The 12,425-nt window shown below is 35.8% G+C and overlaps 1 protein-coding gene across 1 annotated transcript in view; it reads right to left on the reverse strand.

Annotated features, from left to right (window-relative positions):
- The window catches only part of KCNT2 (potassium sodium-activated channel subfamily T member 2), a 167,574-nt gene that overhangs the window by 99,786 nt on the left and 55,363 nt on the right, over positions 1-12,425 (reverse strand). Inside the window, exons 6-9 of the mRNA XM_067300442.1 lie at positions 12,047-12,106; positions 6,916-6,990; positions 6,342-6,425; positions 5,660-5,754 (exon numbers count right to left, since the gene is read on the reverse strand). Coding sequence (XP_067156543.1) covers positions 5,660-5,754; positions 6,342-6,425; positions 6,916-6,990; positions 12,047-12,106 — 314 coding nt within the window. The remainder of the gene's footprint in view (positions 1-5,659; positions 5,755-6,341; positions 6,426-6,915; positions 6,991-12,046; positions 12,107-12,425) is intronic.

Consider the following 12,425-nt stretch of genomic DNA (forward strand, 5'->3'; position numbering starts at 1 on the left):
ATTATTTGCAGTTACTTACAAATTTCAATTTATGTTCTAAAATGTTCTGGCATTTAAATTCTGCAACTCCTGTATAGTCCTTCAGATCTTTTGTGGGCTTTACCAAATGAGAATCACTAGATTTGATCAAGTGTTTATTTCTAACTGACAGAAGTACAGTTTAATTTTGTACTATTTTTGAATGCAAAAAATTCTCTCTAAATCATAAACTGAGTGCCTGAGCACTGAGAGTGCTGTGTAACAAAATGTAACAGCATGGAAAGAACTGTAGACCCAAAGCCCCATCTTATTCTACATTGCCCAATCCATCAGGGCTGGGAGAGTTCATCCTACTTAATGTTAGGCATCTTCACTGGAGAACAACCAGTGTTGGCTCCTGTGATAATTAACAGAGAAGGACAGAGAAGCACAGACCTCCCTGTGGTGATCCAGTTCACTTTGAGTCTGTATCCTCCACCTTCTGAGGTGTCTGTCTCTACTTATTTATAATAAAGGAAACCAGAAGATTAAGGTTCCCAATTTCTCTAAAATTGGATGGGATTTGGATTAATCCTTTTTTTTTTGGCTTGTTATGTTTGGAGTAGGCCATTGCCTGGATTTGTTTTCATCCTTATAAGCAACTTATTCATACTGTTTCCTCCAGCTGAGAATTTTGACTGTTTAATTGACATTGAGGCTACCGTATTGGTGTACTGTGAGTATTCTGTAAGTCAGTGTGTGGAAGCATCCTAATTTTCTGAAGTCGAAAACACTGAAGGATAAGGAATGTTATTAATGACCTCTGTGAGCTTTCAATGAAGACATGAGCAAAGTTTATACAAGATTCTTAAAGTCTTAAGTACGAAAATAATAAATGTACATCTCAGTCTGTAGCCACCTTATTACAAACTACACTGGTGATATACAACTAACACTGATTTAAAAAAACAAAATAAGTCTTAATAATGATTCACTGAGTGATAGAAAAACGCCTGAAATTGTCATTCACTGTTATATGTCTTGTAGAGTTTACAAAATAATTAAGTGGTTAGTATTTCATTTGACAAACAAGTGCAAACATTCATTGGCTAGATGACACAATAAATTCTTTGACTAGCTCTGTAACTTTCACTAAAACTCTATCAATAGTAATTGTTGAACAGTCTGTCAGATAAAAGGACACTTCTTTTAGTACATATATAATAGGAGATAGTTAGGAGGCCACTGAGGTATTTTAAAGAAGAGAAATTATTGGGTGGCCTAGTCTATCTTTGAAATCAGAAGAAATGAGAAAAAATCCTCGTATGTAAACTGTAAAACTACAAATATGTGGAGTTGGGTTTATGCAAACCAGTTCTACCTCCAGATCTATAAACAGTCCTTATCAAAAATCAAAGGGCAGCATAGAGCACAAATTTTTTTATGTGATTACTTTTTGTTTTGTAATAATGCAGAGAATAGTTAGCTGTTTATAAAAATACAGAAGGAGCCTCTTCCTGCTAAATTCAGAGTGCAAAGGACAGCTCAAATAATGGTTTTCTAAATATGGTGAGATTAGTCAATTAGCTGTAAACCTTAATTTTTTAAACTTTTTACCTGCAAGCTTGCACTTCAATTGTAAGACATAAATTGGAATCTGTCTACATGTGTTATCACACATAACATTCTAGAATGGAGATGTAACTGATGGTTTTGTTGATGGTGTGTGAGGCAGAATTTAATTCATTTTCTGTGAGGTTTCTGCTAGCTATGGTAGAACTGCAGTTGTTTTGAAAGATGAAACATATTATATGCAGACATTAGCAAAGTTAAAAAGGAAGCGCTTTTTATGCATTTATAAATTTTATAGAATTCTAGAAATACTGCTTTTCTCTTGTAGCTAGTACATATATAATACAGACCCTTTAAGCTAGTCTTTAAGGTGTATTTCTGCTCAGAAAGACAACCAATCAAATGATAACAAATTCAATGCTATACTTGTCCACATACTAGAAGAATGAACTAAAACATGCTGTTTTTTGCTGCACTTAACCTTCTCCCCTGTTGTAAACCAGTGGGAGGCTGGGAAGTCCAGCCAGGTTCTTCCCCAGCGTCCTGGATGTGCTGAGGCACTTCTAAGAGCCTGGGGACTGAATGGCTCCTACACATTTCAGAAAGCATAATTTCAGTTCTTTCTAGACAGATATATGACAGAGAGGCACCTTGCTGCTCACGCAGCTTGCACACATGCAGAAGAACAGACATAAGTATCTTCTGACATAAATATCCTCTTACTCTGTAAACACACAATAGGCTTAAGCAGGTCTCCTTTTTTCTCTCAGGAAAGAGCCTATAATACACTTTCTGCAGCAAAATTGTATCCTCAGAATTATCAGTGGAGACATATGGACTCCAGTAGGCTTGTACTGATCCAGCTATTTTGTACTCAGTACAGAACTACAGAGTTTTGTTATTGCAGAGTGAAGAAAAAGCATCTCTTTCCCACCTCAGGCACCCAGCAAAAGCCTACTTTTAAATATGTTAAAATATATGCAGAACTATGAAAAATGGATTAAGCAGCATATCTGTTAGATATGAACTAATCATTGGAAAATAGTTATGTTTCAGCACTAATTTGTTTTAAACTTTCTCATAAAAAGGACCAACATAAGACTTATAAAAGCTTTCAGGTCTCACTTGAAGCTGTAAGCGAGCACTTTTGCTGCATTTTCTCAGTGCACTAGTCTAATTGAGCAAGTACAAAAATCGAAGTAAAAAAGGGAACCTTTTCAGGCCCTCATTCTGTCTTGCACTTCTTATAAAAAGGCATAACCCTCATAAGAAGCCATGTGCCTGCTAAAGAAGCATGATTTTGAACAGAACTCTGTGTTGTAAAATTATACAGGCTTTCAGAAGTGCTGAGAAGCCGGTGTTCCTATAGAGGCAGATGGTAACTGCAAGCCTGTCAGCCAGCACTAAGAAGGACTGCAGTGTTATAGTGTAATCCAGGCTGTGCCTGAAAGTCACTGCCTCATTGACTATTAAGGTGGGGAGGGAGAGGCACTGGCAGGGGTGGTTATCTGTGCCACCAAAATGACACCATGAGCATGTCCCTATGGCAGTGAAGGTCTCTGAGGGGAAAGTGCCCAACTGCTGAGTGAAATTACTCTGGGACTACAAGCACTGTATTCAAGCTACTAAGGTAGGCTTATTACCTTCGTGTTATTGCAGCTATGCTATTTTCTTGGACAAAAGTATCTCTAAATGTCACTGAACTGTAGTTATGAAAACAGACTGGTGGTAGCTCAAGGAGTTCTTTGCATTGTGTTCTGTTACACAGTATAGATATGCCCAGTGCTGGCTCCCATACATGTTTGGGGAGTAACAGCTGCTCTTCTGTTATTGCTTGCTGCTGCAGAAAGTATGCAAGAACAGCCTGATGAAAGCCATCCTTGAGTGGACAAATTACAGAAATGGACTATGCTCACCCTTCAGCATAAGGAAACATTTCTTACTCATGTCAACTCTAAATAATGTCTCCTAAAATGAAGCACTGTCTCAAATTCACCAAGAATGTAACATAATTGAAGATATTGAACTAAGTGATTTTGGCCATTAATAGAATATTTTTATGATATTTTTAAAATATACTCTATAATGTAAAATTACACAAAGATGAGTGAAAAAGTGTAAAAATCCCATTATAGCTGTTCAAGTAAACAATAGTAACAATTGCCTGAACAGAACTCCAGTATTAGGCAAACTGCAGATGCTTCAACAGCTATTCTTAGCCATTCCAAAAGTGCTTCATTTCCTTAGTTACTGCATTACTGGGTGTTTTCATCATATTTAGCTTATTTTGCAGTCTAGCAGGGTCAATACTAGGTCAGTATATAATGATCTATAATGAGCTGGTATATGCAACTGTTGAGACAAGACATTATTACTGGAGGTCTGCTTGCCATTTTCTACATGTTTTACTGTCAGTTATCAAAATGCCTGGTAGTGAACATGATGCTGCATTCTAGCTGCAGCTTCTATACCTTATCAATCAGGGATGTTCACAGTGAGTTCTTAGGAAACATTCTTGTTTCTAGCTTGCTTCACTGAGAACTGGATACATATTTTGCCTAGCAGTTAAGTAGAATACTGAAGTAGGCCAATAACAAAGACGAAAGCATATTTTACTCAAGAGCATTTTGTATTCTAAAAATTAAAAAAAAAAAATTAGAGCCAATTCAAAATGTCCAGGTGCTACAGTGATAACATTTTATGCAGCCTAGGTCAAGTATTGTAGCCTTTATTTATATAAAATTTCCTCCTAAAGAGCCACAATATTCAATAGGAAATTTAATCTCACAAAGAACTGTTTCTTTATAACTGGCAGCATTTGTCGTTATGCAATTGTGTGGCCCTAAGACAAAGGGCAAAATTGGGACCATTATTTTAGCCACTGGCTAGAACAGACTCTTATTCTTGAATAAAGATGGACAGAACTTAAGAGGCCATGTGCTGTTTTACACTGTTATTACCAAAAATGGTTAGCTGCACATAACAGTGACTATCAGAAGAATAAGCTAGAGAAATAAAGTAAGAGAAAATCAAATCACTGTCTCCAAAATGACAGACCAAACTTTATCAGTGCACTGACCCACAGGCACCCTGTCTGGCAAAATAAATAAAGATTATTTAGCCTTTCCACAAAGAATCATCATCTCAGTTCACTGCCCCCTTGCACACTATCTTTTAACATGCATATTCTTCCTGCAACTATTTTTTTATACATGTGACACTCACTCATTTCTCAGGCACTACTGCTGTCAGAAAAATTCCGTATGTTAAGTAAGCTACCAGGCTGCATTACCACCCCTACACTTTTATAAGAATATAAGGATGACCATATTGGGTGAGACCAAAGGCCCATCTAGTTTAGTTTATCTTTCTCCAGCCCTGTTCTACACCTTGGGAAAAATACAATAATTGGGCAATCAAGTGATATTTCCTGTGAATGTTTTCCCAGTCTCCAATAATCTGCAGCTCACGAATTTCATAAGCCAAAGGTATTATTTTTATATTTAATACCATGAACAGATTTTTCTCCATGCTTCTTGAACCCCTGTAAACTTAAAAGAGTTCAACATCTTGTAGCAAAATGTTCCTCAGATGAACACATTTTGGGTATTTGAATTTACTGTCTACTACTTTCTGGAATCTAGATTATTACCATCTATTGCTTTCTATAAACTATATTATTATCAGCTGCCCCCTGTATTTCTTATGGGGGCAGGACTGCATCATCAGAGTGATAAGGCTGGGATCTTGTGGATTTTTCTCTGTCTTTCACACCAGTCAGATGAAGATTAGGAGAGTCTAGGTACTTCTGTTGAGACTCTACATTCTTCAGTGCTCTCTTGGTGTGTATGTAAATCCCCACCACCACCACCACCACCACCTTGTGTTTTTGAATAGTCTGTATGTCCTTGAGTGAGAATGACTCCCTCTTCCATGCATGCACATACTGTTTCCAGCCCCAATGTATCAGGACTCCAGTAGTACCAGCTTATAATTAACACTTTCATTGCAAATATATTACTCTTTTTTATTTAAACACATGATTTCTACTAAACCTCTTTTATCACCATGTAGTAAAGTGAGAAAAGGCAATATATATAATGAAAACAAAGGGGTTTTGGTCACTTACCAAGTGAAGATAAGACATAATAAGGTGGATATTAAAATGAGGACTTGGTTAAACATTGCAGACTGTGTGCGTTGGATGGCTCTGTGAAGATCATTCTATATTAACGGAAAATAGGTGTTATTTTTGGCTTTGAATTAATAAAGCATGACCTAATTCTATAGAGGAATTACATAGTGCCCTCATAAAATGCAGTCATTCAAATGCACTGAGAATTTGCTGATCACATAGAAGGGCGCAAAGGAGGCATCTGTGATTCAGTGATTATTTAACAGGTTCTTCGTTCATCCTGCCATAATTTTGATAACGCTGCTAGCTGCCTTAAGGTTTGTCCGCTGATGTCTAGCTTACAAATTATGTGGGCTGCAAGGACCAGTTAGGGTATAGCAATTCAGTTCCCTCTAACTGTGTATGAATAGAGGAGTAGCAAAAGAACCAGCCATCCTGACTTGTTGGCAAAGTAACAATTTATGCTAATTCAAGATATCAGTTGATGTCTTAATTTTTTCTAATTTTGATGCAGAAAGCAGTTTTAGCAATGCTTGACCATTTCTGTAACCTAACTACAGATCTGATTAGTTTCCTAACGAAGCTGGACAGTGGACTACACTGGCAAGATCCCGCTAATAACAATATGCTAAAAAATAGAAATTCTGAAATACTTACTATTTTTTGTCATACTTACAATCATGTTCTCCAAAGCATGCTTTGCCAGCCAGCAATTTAAAAATACAGGAATAAACAGGTTTCTTAGAACGGGCCAGAAAATCTGAAGGAAAAATCAACACATACATATTAAAAGCTCTTTTTATTCAAGAAACTAGCAACAATGAAGCACTCAGGAAAAATACATATTATTAATGTGTTTCTAGTGTCAGATGTGGCTTTAAATTAAATTTTTTCTTCCTATGTGATGAACTGTATACAACATAATGTGATAAAATAAGGACAGTCAGTTTACAGTGCAGACACCAGAGATTCCTAAATTTTTATATCTAGCAGGTTTATTTTGTTTATTATGCTGTAACTTGAGTCAGGGGTTTTTATTTGTCCCCTTTTTGCGAGGAAAGGAAAGAGATCTATATTAATACTTTATTCAAGTAGCAAACTACTTTCTTGTTTTTGGCTAATTCTGTTCCCACAGGCATAAATTCAGCATCCACACAAGACTCCCATTTACTTCAATAAAAATTAGAGTATTAATTTGTGCAGCTATAGAAGTGCAGTGTACAAGAGTGTATTAATTCAAATACGTTTACCGTGATGATGAAAGGGACAGCATTAATTATTTCCAGAAGGAAGGGTATTCTCAGAATTTGTTCCCAGATATTTCCCTTCAAAGAAAAGGAAAAAAACAAAATCACAGTAGGCTTAAGTCATAATGAGAAATATACATAATATTCCAAAGTCACATGTGAAGTCTCTCCCAGTATCTGAATTTCAGGATGATTTGCCACTGATTTAAAGACATTTGTCAAACAGTGAGTAGACAGGCCACTCCAGACTAACTATGTCTTCTATTTCTCAAAATGTATCTCATAAGTAAAAATATATATTTTTAAATCTATATTTCTACTACAGCAGTTCTCTGTTTCCATATTACCATATATTTCCTTGCTATGACCTATTTAGCAAGACAGCTCAGATGAAGATTTCTAATTGCATTAACTAGTCAGCTCATTCTCTCAGCTAATGAAGAACATTAAATTAATTTTTCAAAATTTTCAAAAGAATAATATATTCCTTTTTCCTCCCATTGCATTTTTAGGCATCTTGAAATCATATACAGCCATCTTCTCGCTTTGCTTTTTCATCCTTCCAAGGTTAGTTGACTTCTATTTTTAAACTCTCACTTGCAGATAGATAAGGAGATGAAGCTCCTGTTTTGAGGAATTTATTTTCTTAGCAATACTAGTTTTCCAGTGATTCTTCGTACAAGTAATGAGCTAACCTGATGGCAAATTCTTCTATCTGCAACTCTTTCTAGTCCGTTTTTCTTCGAAGCCTTTAAATCTCTAAAATCCTGTATCACAATGCTCTAGCTTTTGATGGTGCCAAAGTTTTTCTTACATTAATGCTTATTACCTAAGATTGTCTAGAAATTAGAGACAAAGCCTCACCACAGTGTAAGAGTTGCACAGACATATGACCAAAGGACATGCCCTGCTCAGAAGACTTTACCACCCAGATCAGCTATTTTGATTATCCCTGTGCACAAGTGACTGCCACGTAGTCCAAACTAACATTTCCTAAGAATGATGAGCCATTCTCTGTACAGCCTTCTGATTGGACTTCATGGCAAAATATAAAGCCAAGAGGAATGTAGCTATGTTTTGTCTTCCAAGGAAAAGATGCCAGCTTATTTTCTCTTGATCTTGTTTCATTAGCCTGTGTGTGTTACTCAGTCTCAGAGGTTTGGGTGTTACTCTGTATTAATTTTAATATAACTGTTAAGAAATTAACTAATTAAGAAGTTAGCATTAAGAAGAGGAATGAAGTTAAGTTAGGGAAAGATAGCAGCACTCTATGGAGAGTCTTTCCTTCAAGTGTATTTATCTTCTTTTATCTTTAATCCTCTGCCTCACAACTGGTTTGAGAGAAAAGGAAGGAAGACAGTCTAGTGTTTAATATTTGAACTAGGACTAAAAGATCAAAGTTTAATTCTGCCACAGACACTTCAGTACATGCTCTTTGGAACTTTATCTTGAAATGAAGGGTCTTCCAACATATGTCAAGGAAAGCGGGAGGGTTCTCTTGATCTGCTTACCACTCATTACAGAATGGAGATAATACTACTTTTCTTCCACAGCTGAGTTGTGACTGTGAATGGTTAGATGTTAGGTTGAAAATCCGTTCATTAAAAAAAGGTATTTAAAATTCAGTAACTTCTAGCTTTACTAATTCTGTATATCATGAATCCATCATAGGTGATGCAATAACCATGCAGCATATACTATGATAATATTGCAAGAATTTGCAGTACAGCACCATAATTTCAGCTGCAATGACAAAGTAATCCTTCTTGTTAAAATAACCGTCTGATATAGCCCTGAAATTAAACAGAAGCCACATTGTGTATAAAATCCTTCTGTTTTTTCCTTTTCACATTTGGAAGCCATTGTAGCTATTGGGCAGGAGTTAATGTCTCCAATGTAATTATACTTGGCACAAGTTAGACATACTTCAATAATCTTAAATATTTTGTATGCCAGCAGCCCTGTAAACAGAAATGAAATTATGAGGCTATAGACTGAGGTTTTATTGGTAGGAATAATAAAATCAAAAGAAAAATTGACTTCCAAATTTTTAATTTACTAACAACTGACCCATTCCGTGTTTTTGCTAATTTCCTTATTTTTAATGTATGAGCCTTCTTTTCTGAGTTCTAGAAAAGAATGATCTTTGTTTCATGTTTCATTGTATTTGTGGTGTTCTTCTCTAAAGAGAAAACAGAGCCAGGATTAAGGAACATAAATCAATGCTTTTGGCATGACCTACACTATAAAATTTATTGCTAAACTTGCCTTTTGATGCTGCAGGTTTGTGTATGTTCACATACAAATTCAGCTTCAGTTGGTAAAATCCAGTCTTTCTGTTAGTAGAATAAAAGCATCTCCCTGAATGGAAAAAGCTCCAATAATTTATCTGTGCAGGCAAAATGCATGTGCTGATGTGCTTCAGTGACCTAATGATGCTTGCAGCTGTAACGTTCTGGCTCTCACGCACAAGTACATCATGTCTTCTGCAAAATTCTCTTGCAGTGAGAACACATGGTACTGATTAAAGTAGATAAGAGTGCCTATGCACTGGTGACACAGTAGGATTGCCAAATATCTGTGACGAATTTTGGCAATGAAAATTTCTGATGTAGAACAGTCTTTTTCAGGATTTTGGCCATGTGCAAATCCTCATGTCATGTGTCATGCTGTGGGAACACAGCCTGTAAAACTTTTTTGGATCCAAGTGATGAAGTTTTTGGATCCAAGTGATCAGCTGTGTAATACAGTGCTATGTTCTTTGCATCCCCCACCATATAAAAGCAATAAAACATGCAAATTCATTTAAGTGTATCCTAATACCATGATGCCCTATTATCCTCCTCATTGTTCTGCATGTCAGATCATTTCTTATAACTCATCAGCCAAGTATCAGAAAGGTAAATTCCTTGAAGCATTCTCTCAAATGACTATTTTATTTTCCCCTGAGGTTATCTGTAAAATCCTGGCAGTTTGTGATAAACACAATCATCTTTTTCTTCTTGTTTTCTTCCTGCTTGTCCTCTCACCTGTGTCGAAATTGTAAAAGCTCTGGAAGTGTTGGCATGAAATAAGCAATCTCTCTCAGATTTGTGTCAAGACTCCTTTGGTCACCCTGGCTGTGCAGAAAGACCTTACAGTGGGTGAAATAACTAGTCCTTTTGGCTTCCTGGGACAAGTGTAAAACTGGGGTTTTTGCTCTATCATGATGTTTTTTCCCAACTCTAAGTATGGAGCCAGGACCAGAGGGAGGGATGTGTTTGCATTGGGTGGATTGCCAAAGTACATTTCAATACTATTATTCTTCCTTATATTATTCTTATTCCCTTGAGAAGAGTAGAAATTATAGCCATCTTAAATTTGCTTCAACAGCTTGGCTTCTGCTTTGATCCTGAATTTGTAAGATGCAAAGGTAGTGTAGAGGCAATTTTTTTCTCAGATGTCAAGGAAGCTGATAACTACATCATTTGTATTACTTGTATGAAAATTAACTTAAGCCAGTCACGTAAGAATATTATCTTATATGCAAAAATAATTGCAAAGAGTGTTCAACTTTTGATTACATGTTATGGAACTTCCTCGACCCACAGCATCTTTAGTCATTTTCTTCTGTGAAAAGTATATGTAGCAAATCAGGATAGGAGAGCTTTACACCCATTGTACACTAAAAAATAACTGATCAAGGGAGCTTGCTTGTTGATATTTCTTTCATTTTGTGTACTCACTGAAATTTGTGCAAGGTGCAAGCACATTGGATAGGCATAAAATGCTGCTCAATAAATTCAGGGACAGTATAAATTATGATTGTTTTTTAATGTAGGTTTTGGCACTAGATGTGTTAATTTTATTTGGGTTATTTCTGCCTATAAATGATTTGCATATGTAAACCACAACACCTAAATAGTAAATGCTATTTACAAGGATTAAGAAGAATAATTTTTAGCCAGTGGACAGTTTTAAGCCTCTTAGAATTGTTGAACACTAAGGAAAACATTCATGCCATAATGACTTGATAAACACAATAAAGTACAATTCTGTAACTTTAATGGTGGCTTTCATAGCAACTGAATGTCAGTAATTCTTAATTTTTTTAAAAAATAGTTTATGGTCTGAGATATTTTCAGCTTTGGAAACCAACTCTTTTCATATAAACTTGGATAAATGAGGTTACTTTTTTTTCTGAAGATATTCAGAATGCAGGCTGCCCAAAACGCACTAAGCTTAACAAAATGAATGCATTATCTGAAGAAAATTCATATAAAAATATTACAAAAATACAACTTTTTAAGTAAAAAGCAAATACAAAAATGTATTGTATTCACATACTTTTATCAGAGGATTTCAAGGCATTTTGCAAAGATGTACCAGTACCATCCAAGATGGATTTGGGTAGGTACCCATAAATAGAAAAAAAGGCTGTTTTGGCCTAGTTTTCTGATGTCCAGTTTTAGAAGGCTGAAATTTGAATTATAGATACTGAGTAACCATACCTTTGACACCAGTGACAATTGTGTGTCCATTGTATAATAACTCCATAGATATATAAAACTGTGCACTTGAAAAATCAGTATCCAAAACCAAAGGTCAGTTTTGAGAGTATGTTTTCAAATGACTGTGCCAGTAAACAAAGGAAAAACGGAAACTGCACTTCTTACTTCCACTCTCTACATATTTATTTACCATTTGCTCATAAATGTGGGAAACAAGAACAGGGCTGCCTGTGACAATATGCCATCCTCCATATATGTGTTTTTCTCAACTTCCTGCTAGTACATCAGTGTGGACAAAAATATAGGCATCTGAATTTTCAGGCACCGAAACATTTATCTCAGTTACTTTCTGTGGTAAATTATGCCTTATTTCTGCTGTCTTATTTTATACGAATTTCATTGGAAGCTTTTGCTACAGTTCTCTGTGGTCTACTCTTAGAATGTGTATTCTTATTATTAGGAGTATTTCAGAAAACTGATGCTTTCTTACTATCTCTCTCTTGTTAGGTGCTGCCTCTGAGAAGATGTATGTCGGGGGCATTGTACTAATTTGAAAACAGGAACAGCAGTCCAAAGAAGACATGGGCTCACCCTACAGCTTTAGATACAGTGGAGAGGCAAGTTAGGCAACTACAAGTGCTTACCTTGTAGCTTAGATAACTCAGCAGCATTGTTTCAAACAGACTTATTAAAGCCACTGAAACCTTAAGTGAAGAGATATAATATGTATGTTAATACTGGCTTCTAAAGAATATATGACATAAAAAATTACATTGAAAAGTTAAAGATAATAAAAAACAGCTTTTCCATGCATCCTCTGAAACCATCTCAGCCAACAACATTTAGCTCCAAGCTTAAAAACTCTCATTTGTCTGCATAAAGTATAGGCTTTAATATAAGACTGTAACCACAAGCTATTAAATCTCTCAGTATTTTAGAAATAAATTGGATACAGTAATGTGGATGTCTAGGTCAAACTTTATTTATTCAAACTGTGAATATTTTAACCAAGGATTTGAAAGG

Source organism: Apteryx mantelli, chromosome 8 (assembly GCF_036417845.1).
Source record: "Apteryx mantelli isolate bAptMan1 chromosome 8, bAptMan1.hap1, whole genome shotgun sequence".
Taxonomy (NCBI): Eukaryota; Metazoa; Chordata; class Aves; order Apterygiformes; family Apterygidae; genus Apteryx; species Apteryx mantelli.